Source organism: Phalacrocorax carbo, chromosome 2 (assembly GCF_963921805.1).
Source record: "Phalacrocorax carbo chromosome 2, bPhaCar2.1, whole genome shotgun sequence".
Taxonomy (NCBI): Eukaryota; Metazoa; Chordata; class Aves; order Suliformes; family Phalacrocoracidae; genus Phalacrocorax; species Phalacrocorax carbo.
The window spans coordinates 137934349-137961902 of record NC_087514.1 but is presented as its reverse complement, the minus strand read 5'-3'; the positions used below and the strand labels follow the sequence as shown (position 1 = coordinate 137961902).

The 27554-nt window shown below is 36.6% G+C and overlaps 1 protein-coding gene across 3 annotated transcripts in view; it reads left to right on the top strand.

The window, feature by feature from the left end:
- Positions 1 to 24666, top strand: part of PHF14 (PHD finger protein 14) — a 166491-nt gene extending 141825 nt beyond the window's left edge. For all 3 annotated transcript variants that reach the window (XM_064444533.1, XM_064444531.1, XM_064444532.1), the window contains one exon: positions 24486 to 24666. In XM_064444533.1, the coding sequence (XP_064300603.1) occupies positions 24486 to 24560 (75 nt within the window). In that variant the 3' untranslated portion in view covers positions 24561 to 24666. The remainder of the gene's footprint in view (positions 1 to 24485) is intronic.
- Positions 24667 to 27554: the final 2888 nt, after the last annotated feature.

Sequence of the window (27554 nt, the reverse complement as noted above, 5' to 3'; positions counted from 1 at the left end):
AAATTAAGTTAAAATAACCCTCAAAATACCTATGGGTGTTTCTGGCTTTAGTGTATTGGACAGTTCTTCTGTATTTATCCATGCAAAAGAAGCACTTTTTCCTCATTTCACAGTCCTTCCTCTCAGATTACCCCGCAAGAGAAGGTTTGTCATATTTGGGTTGTTCAGGAGATTGACTACAATTAAAAGCTACTGCTTAATGTGATTACTAATGAAAATCCTGGTCTTCTTTCTGCAAATTGGGATCAATTACTACTTGTAAAATTCTTAGGTGATTAGTTACACAAAATTTATACTGTGATTTGGTACCAAGAACTGCGGGCGTTGGAATGCACAGAAAATGGTATTCATGTGCTTGTATTCTTGTGACTTTTTTGTGATCTTTATCAGAAGAAGTCTTTTTAGAGTATTAGCGCGCAGAGGCATATCCACACATTGCTTGTCTGAAATCTGTCACTGTTGGTTTGGATTCAGCAAGGTCTAGAGAACCACGTTAAAATCTAGGACTCTAACCTGAGCATCCTCTCTCCTAAAACAGTAAATTTAAGTAGTAGGTTCTAATTCGGGAGAGGTTCACAAACGAAATTCCAAAATGAGAAGTCAGTGTAGAGAGTTGCCCTAAATCTGCACAACTGAATGACAACAGAATTGTTCCCTGTAAGTTTTCCGTACCTTTAACTGTACTTCAGTTTCCTCCAAATTTTCAGTAGACTTTTTGCATGTAGGCACTCACTATAAGTAAACTCAGTTAATCCAATATTGGTCACACAGGGTGGGTATTATGAAGGTAAATATCCATAGTTTAGGAGGATAAAGACAGGCCTTTAGAAAATACCTTCTTAGAGAAGTATAGCAGTAATCACAAAGTCAAGAATAAGGGCATATTTGTTCTAATGTAGTTCTGAATCTGGGAGGTATAGTACTCAAAATGGAAGACAAGATATGAAACAGTAGGAATCATGAAAAAAAAGAACATGAAAAAGGAGCACAGAAATTTTTCTGCATTTCAGATGCTTGTTGGTATTCTCATTTTCTCACGGTTTATTTATATAGTTAGCTCTGGGAAAAAGATCTCAATAAGTCAGCATTTAAAAATGGAGTCAGCCATAGAATATTATTTGTGTGTGTGCATGCAGTGCAAAATTTTGGATGTTGGTTTCTGCAAAATGTTGCTTGTTTTAACACCATCTTTGTAGTTTGAAGGGTGGTATTTGGCATGGGAATAGAGGCAGAAATGATGCAGTGTCATTGAGAGCCTGTAGATAATCCAAAACTCACCATTGTTCATATTTTTGCCTGATAAGCAGCAGAGTAAAAATAACCCAGTTTTGAAGTCATGTTGTTACTTGAGAAAGCTTTCAGTATCTGCAGAAGCACCAAGTTATTCAAAAGGGGAAGCACATAAAAACTTACAAAAAAAATCAACCCAACCCCAGTTCCTGGTAAGAAAGATTGAGTAGAGGAAACTTCCTTCTTCACCACAAGTGTGACACCCTGCAAAATCTCTTCGTATGCCATGGAGGGAAATCCATTTTATCTCTTCATCCCTTCCTCAAGATCTCATGTAGAAACACTGAACACTTAGAGAAAATTTGAAAATAAACTTCTAATTGAACTATTTTATCTGAGATTGAAAGGTGGAAGAATCTATAGTGCTCTTTAAAATATCACCATTCCTAAAGTCTGTTTCCTACATTCCTCCTATGATACCAAGTACTCCAGGTGAAATTTCTTTATCTCAAAAGTTATTGTATTTAGTAATAACATTTAATTTGGGAAACTAATAGGGATAAATTTGATCTTTTTCTTGCCTTCATCTTACAGTCCTCCTTAGGCATCTGCCTGTGGCCATTGAAGGTGACAAGAAACTCGGCTGTATAAACATCTGTGTTACCCAATGCAGCTCCTTATTTCTTTATGTCAAAAGTTAACCTGCTAGTGTCCAGGTGGAGTGATGAAGCCAAGAAATAGCATCAAAAATTAAAACTTTTCAGATGCATCATTGCACACGTGGTGTGGTTTCTGGTTTTTTTTTTTCTGCTAAGTTAATATCTATGTTTATATTTCATTGTTTAATACAAATATAGCACCTTGAGAAGATGGCTTAGCTGATTTTTCCGGAGTATTATAAGTTTAGAACTTCCTGATTTTCATTTACTGAATGAATGCTAGTTTATTTTAATTCAAATCAATATGCATTTTAATTTGAATTTAATAAGCAAGAGGTCTTTATGTTACAGTCTGTGAAGCTCCTATAACACAAATTAGCGAATAATTCAGTTATATCTCATGCTTTTCTCATGGCAATCTTACCCCAAGAGCTTTTCATTTTGAGTATTTATTTTTAACTCTATAATTTGTAATGTGAATACATTTTGATTTTGTCATGAGGGCTATATGGTTAATAGCAGTGAATAAAAAAAAAAATTATCCGTAACTCAAAGAGCTTCCATTTCTAGTACACACAACTAAACATTGTGGATAAAAAATTTTTAAAACATCAAGTTATATTAATGTTTACTGCATTTTGGCTAGGGCTTGCACTTAACAGGAGGGGTTTGCTTTTTTTAAAAGGAAAGACTGATAGTAAGACTGATACTATTGTTTCAAATATTGGGAAATTTCATGTTTTTTCTTACAGAGTTTATTATTCAGCAGTTTCTAATAGCCTCTACTTCTCTGCATAATATAGAAACTTAAGTTAGTAATAGAAACAAGATTAAAGACAGTGAACAGATCGCTTAATGGAACAAATGAATTCCTAGTTTTATTAATTGGTAAGCTTAAGCTGGAGAAGTGTTGCCCATGTAAACTGGGAAAAGGAAGGCTGTTTACATAAATATTTTTCCACTTTTAAAGCACGTCATTAATAGACTTCATCAAATCAGACCAAAGGTCTGTATCAGGCGGCTTCATCATCCATGTAGTCATGAAGTGAATGTCATCAGAAATCACTGGGCTTAAACACTTATCAGCTCAATATGATAAAATGACTGCATTTTTATTTACACAATAACCTCAAATCCTCGTATTAAAAAGTGGCAAATTTTTTTTGCCCTTTGCTGTTCTATGTGTGACACATGTAACAATTATTCATCATTCCATAATGGATCATTTTTATCAGAGTCCTGTGTCTTTTCTGTATATATAGAATAAATATTTATGTTTTCTCATTTTTCTGAACTAGAAGATACTGATAGAATAGGTTTGAAGTGTCAACTATAATTCATTGCCTGCAAAGAAAAGCTTTATACTGATACTGTGTGAAAGAAAAAGAATATCTAAATCATTTCAGCAGTGAGCTTATAACCAAGATAATATCAGCATTTTCCTTCTTGAAAATATATCTGCCATAAATTAAAGGAGGTCTTCAGTATTTTATTAAAATGCTTCTGACAAGTTTAACCCCATCTTCAACAGGAATGTATATATGAATATGAAAACCTTTTTTGTAAAGGAAAGGTCAAGTGAAAGTTAAAACAAGCCTGCAGTAAACTTCATACTAATTCTGCGAATGTTTTATTTAGGACACGTTAAGAAATTATGATGCTTATTTAGTATCAATCTAAAGGTACATATTTTATTGTTATAGAAAGCTTAAGATATACGTAGCACTTTACTATTTTGTACAATAGTGATATAGCTGCAAAAAAGCCCATAACGTATGTGTATACTGAGAATATTTCAATGAACTCTTTAGTTACAGTTAGCCTTAGCAGTAAACATAATAGAGGAGAGGTGCATATTACAGTGTATAATTATGTTTAAATATATTAAATCTATACATAGCAAAATAATTGGGTTAATAAGAATGTAATTAGAATTCAAAATATGTTTTTAATGAAGCATTTTATACACAAATACTACGGTTTAGTATCTTAACACATTTTCAGCTATGCTTCCAGTTTCTTTAACAAGAAAATGCAGGAAAGTGTGGTACTATTTGTAATGAAGTAATAGCACAAGAGGAAACTTTTATGTGATGAAGCCTTGCACCTGTTCTGCTGAATTCATTTAAAGGGTCATATATAGCCATTCTCTGACAAGGGGAGAAATGTTCCCCCGTCCCATTCAGGGGCAAGTGGTTACGTTTCATGCTTTCTTTGTGAGTGCTCCTTCCCCAAGCCCTGAGCTGCCGCAGCAGCAGCACCTCCCACATTTACAGCCACTTGCTCCGTAAGTCCAGCTGCAGCTGGAGAGTGCGCATCTTCTGAGAGCTGCTGTCCAAGGCACTTGGTCAGAAGAGACATCTCTTTTCTGGAGCCAGTCACACTCACAAAAGACCCAAAGCATCCATCACAGGCTGCAAATAAGTAGAAAGCAGAAACAACGTCTCAGTGTTTCTGAGGTATATGAGAATTTTACTTTGAACTCCAAGTGCTTTTTCTCCGGCAGTAATTTTAACTTTAATCACTGACTAGTATCACATCACACTGATGTTGAAACAAGCTGGAAGATTTTGTAAGGTCATGTATTTAATAGGAAACTTAAGAAAATATAATTTTATGAGGTATACCAAGCATTTCAGTTTAGAACTGCTGCCTAGAGACTTGGTAATTGTTTTCTTCAAAAAATCAGATATTAAAAGACAATGTGAGAATGAATCCTTCCTTTCCATGACAGAAACACAGAAGCTGTTCTTCATTTTGGAAGCAATTAGTATGTTAGGAAGGTCATTATTGTAAAGCTATGCATTTGTCCCTGCTAGTGACATGAATAAAGTAAGCAATCTTATGGTATTTGCTGTTGTCAAGTTGCATTAGCATCTTAGGCATGATAAGAATGTCATTAATTTGAAACTAAAATTAATTACTATGATAAGGCAATAAAACTTGTTTAATACTGCATGATCAGTAGCTTGAAAGAAACTTGCATTTTTAATTTTAATTCCTTCTGTAAATATTTCCAGTTCCTACAGGCTCTGAATCTTTACCTTTTGTGATTATTTACAGACAGAGTGGAGTGTACTCTTGGATGGGCACTCTGTAGGGGTGACTCCATTTGCTTGCCATCTGTCCTTGCCGTAATGTTTTTAGCATATGTGTTAGGGAATTGCTGCACTATCCCATCCTAAAATCAACGTGGAAGATAAGCGTGATGAGTTATGTTCTGGGCATTCCTTCTACTGTCCACCGAGTGCACCTTGTGTAAATAAATTGTCTAACTTTCAGAGAGCTCAAACACAGGAAGGATGAATCTGAGTCATGGTCGTTGAAATTAACAACGGTTCTGTATAAAACCGCATAAAAATGAATTTATTAGCTCTGTTCACATTTCATTCAGGTTTTTAGGCATCTTTTTTAAGATCAGGCTGTTTATGTACAATGAATTTTGATCAGTCACCTCAAGGGACCTCAAATTAAAATAGTACTTCAACCCAAACAGCTGCCTACATGTAGAACAAGAACCTCTTTTAACTGGCAGGTTCCACTGCTTATTAGAGAGAAGCAACGGCATCGGTCATGTTTGTATCTATAAATTCTGCATACTCGATTTACAAGGAGTGTAATACTGGAAATATTGTTATGGACAGCAGGCAACCATTTATATTTGGTCTTGTCCTGCAGATCCACTGGATCCTCTTACCTTATGAAGAATCTGAATAAATTAATAGTGATAAAGGTGGGGAGTCGATTGAATCATGCCATTTTCTACCGACTGCTCCAAGTGAGATTGTAAACTCTTTTAGGGTAAAAGGTTTTCTGTCATTGTTGTTCTACTCAAAATGAAGACATTTGATGTTGAAAATAAACCTTGACTAAGTGGAAAACACACAATTCAGAATCAATAAACTCAGCATTTGATTCCAAAAAATCGATCTGTCTGCATCTGTATGGGTCTGCTTCTGAAGAACTACCTAGAGTTTTCAGTTGCTTGCATACAACAAAATGCATGCTAAGAACTTAGAATTCACAGCAGTCCATTGTTGTTTCCTTTAAAATATCTTTCTGTTTCAGTATAAGAGAGATACTATATGGTGGTATGTCTGTATTGAAGTACAAGGTCATACCTGTCAGAAATCAGGCACTCATGTTAGGCTGTAGCATGTGTTTGGCTTTTGGCTATGAAGAGACATGCTACCAACTTAGCATTCACAGTGCATCTTTCAAAGAATTGGCTCTGCGATGCTGTGGGACAAGTTCATCAGACAAAAACTGTATTAGGCTACCAGTGCATATAGTTGCATATAGCACATAGCTCTGGAAAAGTCTCAGTATCTACTGTTCCAAGATAGCGGATAAGATTAGCAGATGAATTGATACCATTACATGTCAGCTTTCTGGGCTTTGAAACGGAAGTACTGAGAAATGGTTGTCTTTATCCCTTCCTGAACCACAGGAGCCTGCCTACATTGCAGAACAAGTATGATGCCTTCATGGCAGATTGTGCAGGCACACAGTCTGCTATTTCCTTCATACTTTTCAAACATACAGCAGTACTTCTGAGGCAAGCAAGCTCCAGGATCATATAATCTGGTCAACTTTGATTGACTGGTGGTGAGTTCTGCATTTCAGCATCAGAATTCACATCCTCGCAATGCTCGGTGAGGAGCTTGCTTCACATCTTCCAGCACCAAAAAACTTCATTAAGGAAGCCTACCACTGGTCAGAAGTCAAGTCATATTGCTCTTTTCAGAATAGCGTTCCAGCTAGCTATAAGTGCGTGGCTTAGAAATTTCAGCAAGTCAGTCAGTCTTGCATTTGAAAGTGGTATTTTGGTGGAGACAGTCAGGAGGAATATACCTAGTTCTATCTAAAGTGCTAATTTCTTAGACCACATATGCCCAAGTTTGCCTCTCAGAGAGTTTGAAAAAAATAGTTAACTGTAGATTATCTGCTGCTTGATTTTGCAGGGCTTGATAAATCACTGGCTCATAGACATTAATGTAGAAAGCAGGAGAATGATGCAGAAGCCAAGCTATGAGGAGATCTGGCCTTTCATTTGTTCGGACAGGCATGACATTTTGTTGTCAATTGACTCTTCTTATCCTTTCCTGCCATGGGTTATGAGATCATATGCCCTGTGGAAAGGAAATTCAGTTATGCATTTAACATTTTTGGGTTAGTGGGGAATATGAATCTGGCACAGTGAAAAGAAGGATGGTTTTGTCTATAAAAGTTAGTTAGAAAAATTATCTCAGTTGATATAAATATGATTACAACCTGCTGTATTCCTCAGAAAATCTGTAACACTTGAGACACTGCTGCTATTATCACTGTTAGAGTCTAAATATTTTTTCAGAGTGATGAAACATTAATGTGATGGGAGTTCTAAAACATTAAAAAGTTTGGCTTGTGAAAGTTATGATAGAAATCTGTCACTGTGTCCAGAAAGTATTTAGGGACAAGGGCTCGCGTAACAGCTTACCAGCAAATAGACCAGCAAAATGCAGTTTGAGTTCTCTACTCCACCCCATCCCAACCCTAGTAAAATCTTTCAGTTTTTGCAATTCCTTTTGCATGAAAAGATGGGAAGCTTAATTTTCCAGGTACAGAAGAAAAATAAAATAAAATACTCGAATGAGTAGTGACTGGATGCTGCTAAGTGAGAATCAGTGATTTAGTCATGGACTAGTTCTCTTCCCAGAGGACAGAATAAGGACTGAAGTCTGGCAACTGCTGTTACTGGCTATGGAATAGACAAATGGACCGTTGTGTACAACAAACAAACAAACAAAAATGCTGGACATATAGTCAGTTGGAAAATTAATTTTTTGTGTTGTATCCTTTCATCTGAAATGTTTAAATTTAGACTCCCAGTCATTCCTGGTGAAGTGAATAAAGTATGTTGCTCAACAGAATAAACCTGAGGTTAAATATTGCTTCATCTATCCCCTATCACAAAACCGGACTCCTGGCTTAAAAGGTCTTTATGACAGATGATTGAGTTGAAAATTACATTTATCAGTGAAATATTTGGTGCCTATGTCAACCATTACAAAACGGACGCCATAGGTGGTGATTTTCTAGTTGGAACACATTGCTGTAGTCCCCAAATGTGTTTCTAATTTTTTAGAGAAACTGGTGCCTGTTTCAGTGTTTCCTCTTGGATTTCAGTAAATGTCAGATCAGAGGACAAATTATGATTCATAATTTTAAAAAAGCAAACCAGATATTTCCTTTCTAGGAAAATCTTCTCAGTCCCCCCACCTTGAACATATCTATAAGTGGTAAGCTGTTATTTCTACCTTACCCTTGAACCAAGAGAAGATGTTCTTTTAAGGAAGTAGACAGAGAACAGCAATGAAGAAGGGAAAGCTTGTGTCTAAAGGAAAGGATACCATAAAGATTTTAAAAATTGTCCTAAGAATCTTCAGGAACTTTCCTGGTTAAGAAGATGAGAATTTTGTGAAGTAGGCTGTGAAAGCTAGAAGGAAAAAAGCCTGAAGATGATGAAACATCCGCCAAAGGGTGAAGTTCTACATATGTTGAGAAGGCAGCAAAAAGAAATAGTTTGTTGGAGGAAGGTGGTATGGTCTTGAGACATTTTCACCTGCTTTTACATAAAGCTAGCAACTCAAAACAAAACAACCAAATGGACATGGAGAAAATTCCCTTTTATTCTTGGTATCAGTGGATAAGACCTTGAAAATGAAAAAAATATATCTGTGCCTTTACCCAAGGAGCAGGAGAAGGCTGTGTTGCATTCAATAAAACTATTCAGACAAAATAAAAATCTTACCTCCCACCTCAATCACTCAGAGAAATGACAAGAAAAAGAGAATCACAGATACGGCCTGTATTTTTATATGGGCCAGAAATGCAAATCCTTTTCATTAATCAAGAATACTAGCTTATTGCTGAAAGCCAGTGCAGGCAAAGTGCAGTTCAAATCACCTTGGAAAGAATATTGCCAGGTGTCGTGGTTTAACGCTGGCTGGCAACTACGCCCCACACAGCCACTCGCTCACTCACCCGACATGGGATGGGGGAGAGAATCAGAAGAGCAAAAGTGAGAAAGCTGGTGGGTTGAGATAAAGACAGATTAATAAGATTAATAAGAGTTAAGATTAATAAAACAGATTAATAAGCCACATGTGCAAGCCAAGCAAAACAAGGAATTCATTCACTACTCCCCATGGGCAGGCAGGTGTTCAGCCACCTCCAGGACAGCAGGGCTCCTTCACGCGTAATGGTTACTTGGGAAGGCAAACGCCATTACTTCAAATGTGTCCCCCTTCCTTGTTCTTCCCCCAGCTTTCTATGCTGACCATGACGCCATATGGTGTGGGATGTCCCTTTGGTCAGTTGGGGTCAGCTGTCCCAGCTGTGTCCCCTCCCAGCTCCTTGTGCCCCCCCAGCCTGCTCGCTGGTGGGGTGGGGTGAGAGGCAGGAAAGGCCTTGACTCTGTGTAAGCGCTGCTCAGCGGGAACTAAAACATTCCTGTGTTATCAACACTTTTATCAGCACAAATCTAAAACATAGCCTCATACAAGCTAATATGGAAAAAAATTGACTCTATCCCAACCAGGAAATGTATTTTCCATTTTCTTGGGTCTTCTTCCTTGTTCCTGCACACTTTTTTGCTTCTACCAGCTTAACTTTGAAAAAATTCTGTATAAACAAAATCCTTATAGCTTGTGAGAAATTGTAGAAATTATTAAGGAACAATTTATTTTTCTTTATTGAGATGGAGGAAGAATATCCTTTCTGTGGAGAAGTGTATAAAACTCACAAGTTTGGCTATGCAAAAGAAACTAAGAAAATGTTTGCTTCACAAATGGAAGAAAGTACCATTTCCTTTTTGCCGGCAGCAGCCAGTTGAGCACTTAGCATGGATCCACAGACTACAGAATTAACTGGAGTTACCTACCCTTGGCTTATATTTGTCATGTTTTCCCACAGTGAAGGGAAGTAGGAGAGCTACAGTTACATACTGAAGGTTGTTAGAGCGAGCTGCCAGTGAGCTCTGGCACCTGACTCACTTTCACTGTGCTTTCTGCAGATTCTGAGTTGCAGGACTGTAATCCATTACCTTATTGATATCTGCTTTTAATTTGGGTGGGTACCATTTTCTTTCTCCTGCTTCTGCTCAAAGCATGCGTTAAAGACAGAAACCTCTATGAATAGGTACTAGTTTGGCTAGGATAAAAAGGTATGTGGCACTGAATATTGTGATGGGAATATCTTAGTGGGATGCTTTCATCATGTTTAAGTTGCTGAAAGACTGTTGGGGTTTTATTTTTTATTTAAATACTTGGTGAATCTCACTGTGCTGACTGAAAGTCTGACATAATATCCACAATGAGCAGCAATGTTGTGTTGCCTTTGAGTCATCAATGGACCCTGAAATTCTGCAAGCGAGACATGGTGATGCTGGTTTTCTGGCCCTTCTTTGCCAGGACACATAGATGGCAAGCTGCTGGCATCCACAAGTGTCTGTTGTTTTTGGGACGTTGTCCAAGTTGTTACCTGTGGTTAATCAGTCTAAGAAAGAAAAAACAAAATTAGCAATGTCCATTGACTAGGAAATTATTGTTGTCCATGACAGTGAAATATGAATAAGGGTTTCCTGAATAGGGTCCTGTCTGCTGTGGGGCAGCTGTTTAGGGTACGCATGGGTGCTTTGGCCTATAGAAAAGAGGAGATAATACCTGCTAATGAGGAAGCTCTTGCTGAATAGGGTAGCTTATACACTTATGGGCTGCACCAGCAAAGTACCTAATGCCATAATAACCTACAAATCCAAGCTATTCAAGTTGGGATAAGCATTACAATCAATTATAGTGGCTTTCAGTAGAGTCCCAGTTCCTCTTCTTTTTGTCAGCCTTAGCCTCTTACCTGCTTTGTTGAGTCATATCTTGATGTGTGGTAATTATATCTGGTCATAGCTAGTTCTGAATGCCAGTTCCTATGAATCTATCTGTGGGTTAAACTTCTCAGTTAATGAGGAGCTGACTGTGTGGGATTGGATTACCGCCTGGATTAGATTTCTAACACAATTCATTTCCAGGCATCCTCTTTCAGTATTTTCACTGCACTTTAGTCTATATTAAGGTGGAAATTGGATTAAAAGGACAAAGCGTGAAGTCATTTGCTGAAGCAAACAGAGTGTTAGTGCCAAATTTTGTATAAAAGGATGCTGCTGAAAGGACTGCGGGTCTGTCTTCTAATCCACGGAGAATCCCTCCGCCTCTGAGTTTAAGGACTTCATTTCCAAATACAATGCACAGGGGGTATATAAACCCCTGTTAAACAGTTCATTTTATGCATTCATCTCTTGTTTGTTTATGGTATTAAAAATGTTGTTTTCAGCCTGGAACAATCCCAGTCATGCAGAAATCATGTTGTAAATGTAAATACTGTATTAGTGACAGCTCTGTTCAGAGCAAGCATTTTAACCTGTTGGGCAGTATCAATAGCAGTCCTCCTGTAATTAAAGTTTTATGTATATGAAAGAACCTTCTGCCTTTTATTTTTCTCAGTGAAATAAAGATTTTCAAGAGGAAAAATTGGTTATATAGGTAGGCGATGCTTACTGCATCTGAAAATGTTGTGTTGATAGGGCAAATGAATTATTGCTGTTCTTGGATGAAGGGAATGTTGTGTATGAAACTTCCACTGTCCATTAAGTAAACAGCAGAGTTTGGTTGTAAGCACATGACGGGACATGAACAACACATTTGAAAAATCCAGAATCAGATACTAAATATCCAAAAGTTTGTGCACCCAAAGACGTAATTCTGGGCCACAACCTTAACAATTATCACACGATGCAAGACAGCCTAAATATGAAAGTATATTCACATAGGAAAAACTGACCTAACTCAGGCTGACCCCTGCCGCTTTCACAGAGAGGATATTGACTACCACTTAAATGCGATTAGGATCTGGTCTTCCTTGGAGAGCAGGTTCTTGTCGTTCTGAAAAAGAGGCATAGACACATCATTTTCATTTGATTCCGCTGGCTGATGTATTAGTGCTGACTTGGTAGTTACTTCCTTATTTCATTATGTTTTAAAAATTGACTCCATTTTCTTTTCATCATTCTAAACCAGACACCTTTTTTATGCATTGCCTTCTGATTGCTTTCAAAGCATCTTTCCAATTAAATAATTTCCAGATGAAAAACAAGTTTATATGAAGTAGAACTGTTTTTCATATGCTTTATAGCTTGCTGCAAACTATACCATATCGTGTATAATAAAATTCCTGCTATTAATGGTTGTTTACTTTTCCTAGAGACAAAAAATATGCATCAAAGTTTAAAACCAGACAATTTTGTGCAATAACTGCACTCATTTTATGTCTTCTTTGCTGGTTTCAGAAAGAACAGGTGATGTTCTGCACTAGAAAAGTTAATGCTTTTAAAGCCTTCTGTACTTTCTGAATGTAATAACAATGACAGCACTTAGCACTTAAATAAATCTTTTCATGCATAGAGCTCCATCGTGACATTGAAAGTATTATTATTCACATTTTATGGATAAGTTCTTTAATATAGCAGTGAGTTCAATTTCCACACCCTCCAGGCCGAACACATATTATAGCAGGGGGAAAAATGTCAGAGATTTTAGCTGAGAAACTCCTCATCTGAGTCTCAGACCTTACTTTACTATGGACACATGCATTAGCTTTATCCTGGTTTTTGTATTGACCCTCCTCTAGATAATAAATTCTATTACATACCACTCTGCCATTTCTTCCTGTCCTCCAGTGACATTTTCCAGTTCACTATGCAGAGGCTTTCTCAGTTTTCTCCACACACCATGCTTCATATGGGAAGTTCTCACCTTGACCTCAACTCTGCTTCCCCTCCAGAAGCACTCCCCTACAGGCTAACTCCTCAAGGCCCAGTACTGTTTTGATAAAGTATCTGCAATAACTGTCTGGTTCTTTATCTGTCCTGTATAGTTGGTATATTTGTTTTATAAAGAAATATAAAATACTTCTGTATGAAATAGTTTTATATACAATTTGCTGATAATCACTTTTTCATCGTTCTTCATTTATTAGCCATTCTTGTCACAAAAATGTGATTGAGGTACATGGCCATTACCCTGACTCACTTAGTTTTATGATGTTTTACTTCTGTCCTTCTTTCAGTTTTTTTATAACTGATTTTAGACTCTGCAAGATCAGACTCTCCAGCTGGTTTTGTATGGGATGTGGCATGATATGACTTGGCTAAGATTCAGATTACTAAGATCATAGTTAAATAAATATTATATCAATATATTACCATTTATCAAATTGAACAGCAAAATCTTGAAAGGAGCTAGAGACCTTTCTATAGCTAGATCTTAAAAGGCATCATTTTGGGGGTTTTGAATGGACAGAGGAAGCAACAGCTAACGAAATTTTTAAAGTTTTCCCTTTCTTACATCTTGAAACTTACATCCTGAAAGGTTTCCTTGAATTTAAATATATTGAAAATACTTCAGTCCACTTCAACTCACAAATGATTAATGCCAGTAACTGTCAGTGATGGTAAGGAGAGTACTGATAAACAAAGGGAAGCATCAATTAATATAGGAAGAGTAAGATCCTTGATTTGTTATCTGCCAAAATAGACAGCATTTGCTGTATTTTCTTCATAGTCCTCATATTCCTAATAATCATATGTTAAAAGTATGTTGGCAGACGAAGTAGTATAGTTAGATGTTTGTTTCTAAATTTAAATGCTGGTTTAAATGGCAGTGCTACAGGCTTTTGTACTTCTGGATGTGTTGCGTTGTCTAAGGTACAGCTAAGTGAGAGGAAGCAGGCAAAACGAGTTCTATCAAACACTAGGTAGCATTTGTCACAGGACAGCATGAGCCTGTTTTTTCTACATAAACTTTTTTTTTTTTTTTTAGTACCTGTTCTGTTTTGTGAGTAAAGGAGACATATGGTCATTATCTTAAATCATCAGTAAACAGAAAATGTTCAAAGAGTTACTGGCTGTTAACTCTTAGAATAATGATATCCAATTCCTGGAGCTCCTGTATGTGCAGAAAGAGAAAAGCCAATGAATAAAAACAGGCAAATAGATCGCAGCTAAGTAGAATGAATGAATATGTAAGCATTTGCTTTATATTGTTAGGTAACACTGACAGTTACGAGAGCAGCTATTGCACAAGAGCAGAGAGCAGCAACTACCGAGCATTGCTGCCGGGCCATTGCTGACCCTACGTAAGGTGCGGGGTAGGAACTCTTTAGAGGCAGCTGACTGGCAGTACCAGGATTTAAGGAAAAAATAGCCCTCTGAAAATACCCTCAACTTCCTCTTAAATACCCATTATTTAAATGCTGTGCTTGATCCAAGGGATGTTTAAATTCAGTATTCCATTCCAGAGAAGCCTTGTTCTACAGTTTATTTCATACATAACCCCACTAAATAGTACTCTTAAGTTCAGTGATCAGATGAGTTGAATGTAATGATGCATATACACATGTTGCAAGTTGTGGCCCTTAATGGTTGTGAATAATAATATGTCTTGGCAACACTGTGATATAACATAATGGGAGACAAAAAAAACTTCTGAGTGAGTAGTCTTCTGAGGAATGGAGTTTAGTGAGCTTCAAAGGGAGTTCCAACAAATTATATTAAGTAGCTTCAGTGTTTTAAGGAAAAAGTAGATAAATAATGATTTATAATGTGAGCTCTGTAATGAGCTCTTCTACCATAAATATGCAAAACACTAATTAGTTATAGCCAAATTTCCCTAGCTTTGGGAATCTTTCAGAATATAGCTTTCCAGTAATTGAATCACATCAAAGTATTTTTCCTCCCACTCTTCTAACAAAGTTATATGTGATTTGTTGGAGGGCGGGGAGAGATGGGAAGCAAGCCATTGACAAACCAGAAGATGGCTTTGATGTAGTATAGTGAAACAATAACCTCTAGATTTATCAGAAAGAAATGCACAGTGATCCTGTAAGGAACCCTGATTGTGGTGTCTACCTTTGCCAAGGTGAGGCTTGTCAATTAATTTGAATCTAAATTTCTGAAAGGCAACTAATCTTTTTTTTTTACAAAGTGTACAAATACTGTTCAAGAAAAAATTTTGGAAGGATATCAGTGTGTGTTTGGAGGCAGATGCTGCTTTTACAGGGCAGGTTTTTGTGAAGTTCCTTTTGATGATAGCATTACCCTAAATGGTTGGACATTGCATTATTTCCAGTTGAAAGAGTTTCATCAGATTCTGACTGCAAAAAATTACAGTGAAGCAACATCACGATCACGACAAATTACCAAAACATCCCTCAGTATACCCACTGAATTAAATAACATGTAGCTTTAGGATCTCACTTGGCAATGCAAAGATGAGTGGAGGTTGAAGAGAATTCATTCTACTGTTAAACCTAATACATTATTTTTTTGATTTAGAAGTTGATCAGTTTGAAACTGTTGAAACCTTGGTATATTAAACATTATAGTTTTGACTCAAAATTGGCTATGTTTATTACCAATGCTCCCTTGATGCTTCAAATACAGCTGAGTTAATCTGTTGCATGAAACAGGACTGTTCAGGCATCATTACAGGGTCAGAACAGTAAGTTCTATCTTCAAATACAGAAGAAAGTCAAAATATAAAAACAAACAGATCTACAAGCCTTCCTTTGCCATCAAACCAACTTAATTCCCACTTCTAAAGCCATAGATTTCTTGTCTTGAGTGATTTCAGGTCCACAGCCATACGTTTTGGTTATATTGTCAAGTTAAAAGTATGTTTATACAGCTTATAAAGGAATGATTTTAACTTCTGGTTAGGTCTGCAGTGCTAGTGTTAATTCAGGTTAAATGAATGATGACAGTAGGGAAGGTGTAGGTCTTCTGTGAGGGATTGCACCTGGGTTGTTAGCATGAAGATGTGGATCTGGTCCTAGCCTGAAATGCTCTTTTGCGGAGTTTATTTAATGGATGTTGAAATCATTGAAATGTCTGTCTAGTTGTTGTATTCTGAATTTAAACATCAGTGTGTGCTTGGGGAGACCTACTGAAAGAAATAGTGGATTTTTTTTTCTTAAAAAGCAAAAGTCTCTTCCATCTCTGATTTCTTCTTCAGTAGCACAGGTTCTATTTGCTGTCATAGTCTATCCTCCATCTACTCCTACAGTTTCATTCATTTCTATCAGTTCTGTTTGCAACTTCGTGGATTGTGACTAAATATAGGCATTCAGCATTACAACAAATTTAAAGCCATTTTAACAGCATTTACTTATATTTTGGAAAATAGGCAACTAAAATAAAGGCCTTTGCTGTGTTGTTCAGACTCCTACGTCATCATATTAACTCCATTCAAAGATCTATCTTTTATGCCTTGAGCCTGAACAGAATTTCATGGCTGTACTCAGGTGAAATGTTCTGATGAAATATAAAAGAAAGGGAAAAAAAGCTTTCTGAATTGTTAGCTGTCACATTATAGCAATATTTTAATGAATTCCCAAGTTATTGAATTTATAATACTGCAGTAGACTTTTTCTAATTAAGCGTGCATTTTCTTTTGTCATAAAGGAAGAAAAAACTTCAGTTATGCTTTTTACAGTAATTTAATTAAGCATTTCCTGTAAGTTCATTTCAGTATCTATCATGGCTCACAAAAGTTGGAATTCAGTATAAAGCGGTAGATTAATTGCCCTTTGTCTTAGATGAAATAAAATCCTAAATATGCAGAATCATGAAATTTAATTGTGTTCCTCAATTGCTTATTCAATGCTTTGGAAACCTGAATCAAGAAATACTGAAGAAAAGGGCCAAAGGTTGTTAAATGTAGCGACTAACACAGATTTTGAACTTTACTTAATGAACCGAGTGTTTATTACTATGAAATAAACGCACCATTTAAAGAATTATGGTGGAAATGTAAAACATTAAAACTCTAATTAATTTTGGTCAGAAGCATGCAATGCACTCATTTTTTCCTAAAACATTTTCATTAGGGTCTAGATTTTCTCTATAATTGAGATAAATTTATTCCTTTCATATGGTAGTGCTATCTTTTTCCATAAAACTGTGTACTTCAGTGATGCTTAGAGTGATGTCTTTCAGCTGCCCTCGACTGTAGGCAGCATGTCTTGATTGTAACTTACAGAAGCATTTTGATATAACTCAGTTGTGCCTACTTTTTGATTTGATGTTGTTAATAATTTTGGAAACAAAGAATGCTCAGACCTCTTGGTAAAAGGCTGTCTATAGCCAAACTTATTTGTGAAAACAGTTAAAGCATAAAAAGATCTTCAGCTATCATTTAATAACTGCCAAGATACATGTATAGCCTAACCATTGCACAGTTAAAAAGTAGCCTCTTATTTGTTTGTTGTTTTTTTTTTTTACTAAACAGTACTTAGAAATAAAATTGTTTAAAGGAGCTATTAATTCCTTATTGTTGGCCTGAGCACCTTTTGTTCTCAGGTAGCTATGTAAGAAGAAGCCATTTTATTTCTCAGTATGAAGAATACAAACAGGAAGACATTTTGCTTATAATTTAGTAAATGTATAGTGTAAATATGGTGGGAGTATAACCATAAATATTTAAAATAATCTTGATTAGAAAATGTATTTCTAGGCTATGGAATATTGTTCTGCAGTAGTATTATGAATATATATAAAGTAGAACTTTCTGTTTTAATTTATAATTAATAAAAATCACTATTATATTGCCACATAAGTAGAAAATGCTATTGAGGTTTCCATATTTATGTTTATATATACACAGATGTAATTATTATAATTGAGAGACAGTTTTGCCTTAGAAAGGATTTTAATCAGGATAGTGTCAGACTGGAAGGCTTCAAAATTAATGCAAATGTGCACTCTGAGACTGGACTGGAAATTAAGGATGCCCATCCCATACAAGCATCATACAATCCCATTAAAGTTGCTTTTCATCTGTTTCTTAGTTGATGTTTCAGGTTTCTGATATCTAAGCATTTCTAGATACAGTCTAAAGTTCATAAACCTAAACCTTTAAAGACTCAAATTGTTAAAGAGGAAACATTTTCCTCTACTTTCTTCAAGGAGAGCCAGCTGAACTTGTAAAACAATTGTTGGATTTCAAGCACCACCTGCCCTGAAGAGCATCCCAACTGTAGTGGCAGTCAGCCAAAAGGGCCACTCAGTGGAATGGCTGCCTCCTAAAAAGGAGAGAAACAGATGGAGGATTTGAAATCTGGCATGAAATTCCACTTCTGTACTAAGCGTTAAATGAAATTTGAGTGTAAGGGCTCTTGCGATGGTACATTTATCTGTATAATCAGAATTAGAAACAAGGAAATAGAAAATACAGAACACTGACAAACATTTCTAAAAGACTTAAAGTTCTTGTGCCAGTGCAAGTTAAAGGAAAGAGTTTGTGATAAACATGCAGCTGCTTGTAGCTTCGTAAGAGCGTTAGTATAAAAATAGCTCTCCTAGTCTCGCATTGCCACCTAGAGCACGATGCCATGTACTGCATCGGTGAAGGAAACCGCCATCAGTTAAACGTTGCTCTTTTTACCGGGGTGGAGAGCTGCTTCCAGTTAATTGATGCCATGTTTACGTACATTATAATGGTTAGTTCATTCATAGGCTCCATTTTCTGATGTACCAGCTCAGCAGAGATTTCCTTGTAGGAATTTGGTGGGATTTGACAGTAAGATTTAATGGAGATGTGCATTAAAGGGTATGACTGTCAGCTTGCCAGTGGTCCCACAGGGGGCATTTTCTTGATGGCTGCTTCAGAATACTTCATGAAGCAAATGTCAAACTTGTCAAGACTGTCACTATGAAAATGATCCATGTAGCAAGGGTCTCCTTTTCCTGGGAAACAAAACAGCTGCCTTATCACTGCGGAGCTATGGTGACAGAAAACTGTCATCTATCACAAGAAATTTGTATTTGCTTCTAATGTCCATTGGTAAAGAACTGTTCCAGTTGTACTCTGTATTTTTGCACCACTCTTCATTGTAAGGGTTGTCAGTAATACATTTGAAGAAGATAGTTTAGGCTTTGGAAGAAAAATTGCTTTCGAATTTTAGTGCTGGATACTCACCTTTTGCTGATTTAACAGAGGCTGACTGAACTCCCAGTTTTTAGCCCTGAAACTCCTTTTCCTCCAAATTTGGCCTGTGACATTGTAAAGCTAGACTTTAACATACACAAAGAAAAGCTCTCATAGTTTCTAAAGTCCCTTTTCCCCCCCCAATATATTTTTGAAGAGTATTAAAAGTATTTTTACCTACTTCTAAATGGTGTTTTGCTAGCTAGAATCTGTGAGGCAGGAGATGAAACACCAGCTGGACAGCCTCACTGGAGGTTAGTACATTAGTCATATTATAGGTCTTTTGGGTTAAGTTATGATGAAAAGTAATAGGATCTGACTTTGGTCCTGAGTGTTTCTGAGATTAAATTTCTAGATTATGTGGCAGCATAGAGAACCCTTTAGTCATTCCTCAGTATAGTAGGATATTTTTGTGTTTGCATACCTTCTCTTATTCAGATGTTCATTTACAGCATACTGTAATATATAGCTGTTTATTAAGTTTAGAATATGGGTTACAGCTTGCAAAGCACATAACAGTAAGTTTATTTTATTAAGCATACCTTTGTAATGCGACTCCAGAAATTACAGGTGGGGTGTAATGCACAGATCTGTGAACTGGTGCATTTCCTAGCACAGTTAATTGAGGTGTGATCTGTTCTACATACAGAGTAGTGTCTGATTCCCTGTAGAGTTAAGAATTGTCTAATTCACTGTCATCTTCCAGATTTCATATCATTAACTAATGGAGTAAAAAGAAATGCTTAGACATTTAGAATTAAATTGGTTGGAGGGGAAGAAAAGAGAAAAGGACACCCAAACCCCTATTTCTAGGTTGTTTTTTTTTTTCTTCAACCCAGAATTTGTCTACAGGGGAATATTGTGTTATAATTACTACAAAATTAACTTTACACATGGGACCTGTTATTCTCTGTTCAGAGCACCATTTGTAGTTGACCTTAAACATGCTTTTAAAGGGGATGAAGTTATATGACAGTCCTTCTCAACTGTCAGATCAAAATTTTCAGAAATAGGATCTTAAAAGTCAACTTCTTACCTTTAGTTTTTGGTACCTAAAAACATATAAATATTGAAGTATTCCCATTAACTTCAGCAAAGCTACTGAATGCTCAATTTAGATGGCAGATTGTAGGGTCTCAGTTTTAAATTCTAGGCCCTATTTTGTTACTGTGATCCATAAATGCTGGGCTAGGAAGTGTAGACTAAGTAGTTCGAAGGAAGAGATGGCCATAGGACATTTGAAGGCATCTGTAGAGCATCCAAAGGACCCTTTAATCCAATACCTTGTTTCCATCAAGGGAAAGGAGGGGTGCCTGGGGAAAGGATGTAGGAAAAAAAGATGATGTGGAAGGTCCATCAATCCATCAGCATCATCACTATGCTGATGAGGTGTCCAGCCATCAGCGGCTTAAGGAGCTCCTGAGCTGACATTTCAATTCAGGGCATTGGGTTTAACAGACTTTATAAAGCCCGTTGCACTTTTCATTACCACTGTTGGTTCTGTAAACCTGAAAAAACAACAATTCCAGACTAGTGAACTTCATTCGTTTCAACATGAAGTTAATCTTTGGACTGTTAAATGCACTTTTTCACTAAGAGTATTAATACAGTCTTGAGGGATTCACTTCCCTTTGCTACTCTTACAAGTCACCAGATTTGTGCTGAGGCGTATTTTAGGAGAGTGTGTTCAAAATTGGCTGTGTAAGATTTGAGTCTATGGTTGTCTGTGGTCAGGAAAGATACGGAGAGAAATTTGATTTGTGGCATCTGCTAGCAAAAAACTGTTTTTATCATTGAACATTTTAACATCAAAATGACTGTTCTCTGTTTCAGAATTTTTAGGATGGAAAGCACTGGACAGTAGAGTCATAGGTAGCTGGAAGTAAATAAATGATAACATAAAATAGAGATGTGAGATCAGTAGAAATAATGTGAACTGAATTTCTGTGAAACAGAAATTGGAATTCAGTATTTTATCTGCTCTGTAGCCATTGGTAATAGCAACTTTACACATTTCCATCATGGACTGGTTTTTAACAGATAACATGAAAATAAAAGGTTTTCCTTTGCTATCTGTCACAATTGAAAGTATTATAATGACAATAATGATAGGTGGTAATTAGTAAAACAAATATATTAAATAAGTTTAATCTGTAGTCTGTTTGGCATAATTTCTTGATAATTAGGCTATAGAGGCTATTTAGCTGAAAATTCAAACATTATTAATGACATTAGAAACTCCAAGCAATTCAGTATTCTGTGTGCAGTCGTTGGGACAGCTCTTGGGTTACTGGAAAAAAAGATTAAAAATGTCATATAAATTATGCATTGTCAGCAATCTGAAAGAACAGTGAGTCTTCACATCTTGGACTATGGTTAATATGTGTGCTCTAAATCGCCAGTTCAAATCCTTGCAAAGTATACTGACAGTGATACTGCACTTCCTATAATTCATAGGAGTTTGCAGCTCAAAATTTTCTGATAATTTGCAGTCGTTAGTAAGTTTGCCATTCTCAGACCACTGCTGTCGCTTCTTTTCTGGCAGAAGCCTGCATGAGTGCCAGAACTGGTGGTTCATACTTTCCAGTGTCCCCCACCAATCATTTCTGCCATCTTCTTTGTGCCAGCACTGTGGCAGTGCACAGACAGGTCTGGGAACTGATCTGGCTGAAGACATATCTGAAAAAGTTTTTTCCCTTTGTTATTTCATACTGTGAAAAAGATCATCATTACTCTGCCTTTTGCGCAGCAATCACCCATGTGCAGAAATATGATACTGAGATTTCTGTTTCAAAATGAAATGTGACTGTTTCTGTTCTTGGAAAGTGGAGATGGAGTAAAAGTGCCTCTAAAACATTAAGGTGTCCTATGTGGAGCTTGGTTTAATGCAATACTATTCAGAAAGCTTTTGTGCATAAAATTATCAAAATAACAAAAAAGAACAAAGTATCAGTCAGGGACCTGCATGACTTGTGTGTGGGAATCTGCCCATATAAGTCCAATTTATACTCTCCTGGTAGATTTTACCTGTTTGGATAAGTTTTACCTGGTTGAAGCAATAGAAGATGAACAATGGAGAGTATTGGTACTGAAAAATATCCCAAAGCGGATGCTTCCATCTTGAGTATTCACACAGAGCAAATCCTAGACTCACCATAGCCACTCAGCCATCATTTCTGCATCTCAGAAAACACTGATCACTGCAGCTGCTGCTGTAACCTAGAAAAACTGCCAGACAGCAAGCATGACCTTATGAGCACAGAATTAAAACATTTCAAGTCTACACAAAGCCAGAAGATTCTGTTACAAAACCACTTTCACTGGATAAAACCATTTTGTCTGCAAAAAATAGGCTCGGGAAGCTGATGTTCAGTATTGAGCCTAATATCCCTTCACCCTCTTGTAGTGCTCAGTGAAGGTATGGCCAGGTCTTTTTCCTGTAGTGTCTGAAATTTCTGCATGCTCCCTCTATTAGAAGAGGAAGCCCTAAGCAGTCTGTCAAATGTGCTGGGGAAAGAATGATTGTGTAGGGTTTATATTCCCTGTGTGAGGGAGCGCAAGTCAGAACATTGGAATAATGGCAGGTTGCATGCTAGGAAGGTGGATTAGTTGGCATTGAGGTCAGTAGGGATACAACTTCTGTAGGTAAGGACCTTCAGAAACATGCAGATTTGCTGTTCTTTTATTGTCAAATCCTTCATGAAAGAACCTGGCTGTTTTTCTATAGCAGCCAAAAGTTTCTGTGGGTGGCTTTTTCTTTTCAGCTATATTCTTTGTCACCTGTAAGCGGTACATCTAAGCTTAGTTACACACTGCTCCTTTGTTGTCTCCTGTTCTGCCTTGCCTTTATTTTCTTTAGAAGTTTGACCTTTGTGTGCGTACTACACATTAAACTCCCGTGAATATATGCTACACTTGCAATTTCAATCAATGAAAAATCTTTGATTTCACACACATTCACAGACATGCTTCCTCACCTGAACTAAAAAAGCCACAAGGTAATTGAAGAGATGACAGTCCAGAAAGATAAAGGCAAAAAAAGTACTTAGCCTTTAGTGGTCAGTCATGTAAATATTTCTCAGGGCCTAGCCTATCCCCAGAAGAGGGAAGGATTTAGAAGCAGAATGGTTTGGAGTGTATGTTTCTTTAATAGAACAACTAGCTCCCCGATTTTATTTTAGCGTTGTGAAACATAATACAAGACCACATTTTTTAATGAGATTTTTCCATTGCTGTTCTATTTTGTGCTGCCCACGTGCTCTTCCTATATATTTTGTACCTCTAAATCTTTGTTATAATTATCCTTATAAAACACCCTTTGATGGTGAAAGGAGGACTAGGAGGCAAAAAATTAAAGTTATTTTTGTAGAAGGAAGAAGCTGCTGTTTTAAAGCAGGAAACTGCACCCTTAGTTCCTGGGTCCCACCTAATGTCCCTGACATTTCTTTTCTCTCAAGTGTTGAATTGTGATGAGTAGTGTTACAGCAGGCAGGAGACGACTTCGTTCCCAGAAGTCTCTTCATTTGCTCTCCTTTGTGTTTTTGGAATGAGGAAGATTCTCTGTATATTGAATTAAAATGGAGGCAGGAAAACTATCTATACTTTGAATGTGTGCTAAGAACTATTCATGATGCAATGGGTTACAAGTTGCCTTATAAAATAGTTTTGACAGTCTTCCATAATTTATACTTTGGAGGTCACAAGAATGCACTGGACACAAAATAGTATCCATTCCTATGGAAACAGGCATTATGATGTCACTTCATTTTTTCAGTGAGATCCGGAGGAACCCATAGTGAATTATGAGCCCAACTCTTTGAGCTGAAGCTGTAGAATATTGTAAGCATGCTGCTGCCTGACACGCTCATGTTTCCTATTTTAGACCTGACTGATCTTCAGATAACATATGGTGGTACAAGTAATTGGAAAATTGGCAGACCTGTCAAGAAAGTATGCTAGATGGGACAAAAATATGATGCTGCAGCACATAAAGTGTCTCTGAAGTTAAATTTATTGTCTTTTATCAAATGGTGAAATAAACGTATCTGGTCTCAAAAAAATGAAACATTTTTCAATGGCAGATGCTTTTCAAAAGTAATTTTTAGAACAATGATGAAAGTTCTTGCATTTGAAAGTAATTTAGCCAAAACCTCTGGTCAAGAACAAAGGAAAGGTGTGTAATGCTGTCTGCTGCAGCCATTTGAATATCTTGTTGTCCATGTATGGTTTAGTCATTTCTTTATGTAACCATCCAGTAAATTCATCAGTGATATATTTTCTTGTTAAATTATTCTTCTGTTATAAATGTAGGTGGTTAGGCTTGTTTAAATTTTGAGTGTTCTTATGAACTTTATTTCAACTCTTGAGCAAAATCAAATGCTTGAATAAATTACATTTTTTGCTTATTGGTCAGGCAAAAGATTGCAAAAGTCTCTGCAGAATTCTATACATACGCATAAGTACAAAAAGTGTACTTCTTCAATAAGTTGATTAATGTTCAAGTTTTCATTTTCTTTTACAGGAAGATGAAAATGAAGTTGAAGCAGAAAATCCATCTCAGGAGCTGAATTTGGAACAGAAAAAATCAAAAAAATAGGAGATTGCTGTCTTGTTTGAAATATTTGCAAGTTGTGTACCAGTGATTATAGTTTCTCATTGTAAAATTAAAAAAAAAGTTCTCAATAAAGTCATTGAAAATTAAATTCATGCTGCACTGGGGAATTAATTAAGTAGCTCCTGGTGATATTCTTGATTGCATTAAAAGCTGAATTATCAGAACTGAGCACCAATAAAACCCTAAAAGCTTTTTTGAACACGTTATAGAAAGCTGATGGGTTATTCATCACTAATAGCATTTACTAAGCAAACAGGTTGTATTTTTTTTTACTGTACAAAGCAGTGTTATCCTTAAAGGATAGTTACAACTCAGACATATTTTGGTATTTCTGAGCAAGAACTTCGATTTTTAAAAGTTAGATAGATATGTTCTACTAAATGTGTTCTGAAATTTCTTCTGATCGGTGCTTAAAATAAATGTTGCTGAGGACTGGGTGGAGGCAAGGATTTTTTTGTATGTATGGTATGTTTTCGTAAGTAATTAGATTTATGTGTTTGTATCTCGTGATTTTTAATTGGCTTCATGTTGCATTATTATTTTCTTCCATGTAAACCTTTTCCATCTTCACATGATCATTGTCTGTTAATGAATGTCAAGCTTTTGTCTCGATTAGGCCATCCTACACAGGTCCAATTCCTTCATACCACTCTTTCCATTCTAACAGAATAAAATAAATTCTTGCTTTGTCGTTAGACCTTTAAATGAGTAGTGAAATCTAAAATAAAAACTCCATCTTCCTATACTCATCTTTTTGATTTCCGATTGACCTCTGCTTTTCAGCCTGTAAATGGGAAGGTTAATACAGGAAACTCAGGCATAGGTTTATAGACCCATAGTTTCACAGGTTGCAATGAAGAAACAAAAATCTTACTGATTCTGTTTTAGGATTAGCACGACACTCACTGAAGTTCCATGAGTGAAGTTTATCTTGCTCTAGGAGAAATTAATAGTCTTCAATTGAAGAAGTTCACCTCTTTTCCCATTCTTCCATATTTTTATTGTTACTCCGTATATTGAGTGTTAAATCAGATTGTAAATAGTATTCATCCTCTGTTTTATCCTGTCTGTATAAAATATAGTTTCAGATATTTTAAAAACAACATGCCTGTGCTTAAGCAATAGCTTTTATAAATCCTTTTCTGGTTCATGAGGTTCAACTGTGTGTAGCTCATGGACAAATTTCAATCACAATTACTCTACAGGAGTTTAATAACACTAGATCTCTCTTTAACGAATGCAGCTATCATGTAAATTAGCATATAAAATAAATTCAGCATTGGTCCATTTGGTGCAGATCAACCACTGTAGCCATCTCAGAAAGGAGGGGGAATATGATTTTGACTTCACTGCAGTGAAAGAGACAGATTTAGGAAAGACAGAAGCACAGATTTACCACACAGGAACTTATGGACCGTTCTCTGCACAGTGGTGTGTAGGATCACAGGGTAAACAAGAACAAAGTGAATGTTTTTCCTTTGTTTCAGGCTAACCCAGAAAGCCAAGGTCAGTCCTCAGAGCTTAGTACTCATCAGGATCTGAAGAAGGGGCAGGGTCGCCATGGGAAAGGGCTGAAAGGCCTCTGAATTTTGAAGGACAGAACAAGTAACTTGTAAGAAAAGGTGAATGAGGTTTTCCATAGGGCTCACACAAAGGTAGGGTAATGGCAGCAAGGTACGGATTCTGGCCGTATCTTGGCCTCTCTGCCCACCCCCACCCCCAGTGCACTTGGTGTTTGGATTTATCCACCTGAATTATCCTGTCTGAAATCAGGAGATAGGGTCTTAGTTGTGCAAAATAATCTACTTCCATTCAGTCTATGGCAGCAGATTTGTCCTTTTGCTGTGAGTCTAAGCTCTGTGACAGCCTGGGACTCTATGGGTGCTTAAGATGAGAAAGGTGGTTATTCGGTGTTCAGGTTTTGTATGAAAATATATTACTTGGCTTTTCAACACCCGAGTAAGAAAAATAGTTCAGATGTTGAAAGATACAGAAACTTCCATTTGATGCATAATGCTGATGTGCTTAAAAGGAGTGTTTCTGTCTCTTTCCTAAATTCTTAAAAATTTAAAGTGAAAGTATAATTACATAAATCATACTTCTAGATATCTCCTTTTTCAGAAAGCCAACATATGTCACCAGAAGTCTACAGTCAGGGTTGATAAATAGAAACCTGTCCCTTGGTTAAGTTATTTATTTCAAAATTCAAATGCTGGAATTCAGAGATTTTCACTGCAAAATAATAACAACCAGGACTGTCTTCATAATCAGCTGGGTTTGTGATGAAGTGAGACAAATGTGACTGAATCAAAATGCAGTCCTAACTTCATCCCTTCCAGGAAAATGGAGGACACACCTATTTAATGACTTGTGTGTAGACATTTCTACTAAATAAAGGGGGTTGTAATTGATAAATATCAAATAAAGACTGTACAAAATAGATTACTTTTCTTCCTTTATCTTGATTCTGATCTAATTAAAATTTGCAGCTGAATTGATTTTTTGTATATTCTTGAGTTTTTAGACTACCAGTATGAATTCCATTTTCATAATATATTTTTTTTTTCTCAATGTCCAGAGGTTTTTTGGATACAACACCCTGGGTAAAGCAGATGGCTGCAGCAGTCCTACATGACTATGACATGATGCTGCTGAGTGTTACTCTTCATCAGACCTAAGTTGAAAACCTGATGCAGAATATTGTGTCTTTTATTAAAGCTATGTCCATGCTGCAGTGAAACACGAGCCAGCTTGGATACTGAAAGCATCCTAGCTCCTGTAGGATGGGGCTCAAAGCTTGTCTGAATATGCTGAAAGGCTAACTTAGAGATGGGATGAGCAAAAGTTTAGACAGCTTTAATTCAGCTGGTTACAGCCATTTTTATGGAGCAGTATATTCCTTGTATGCAAATATACACTGACACCCCTATGTACATGTTCCCAAGCAGCCAGTTTTTTATTTATTTTATTTGTCCT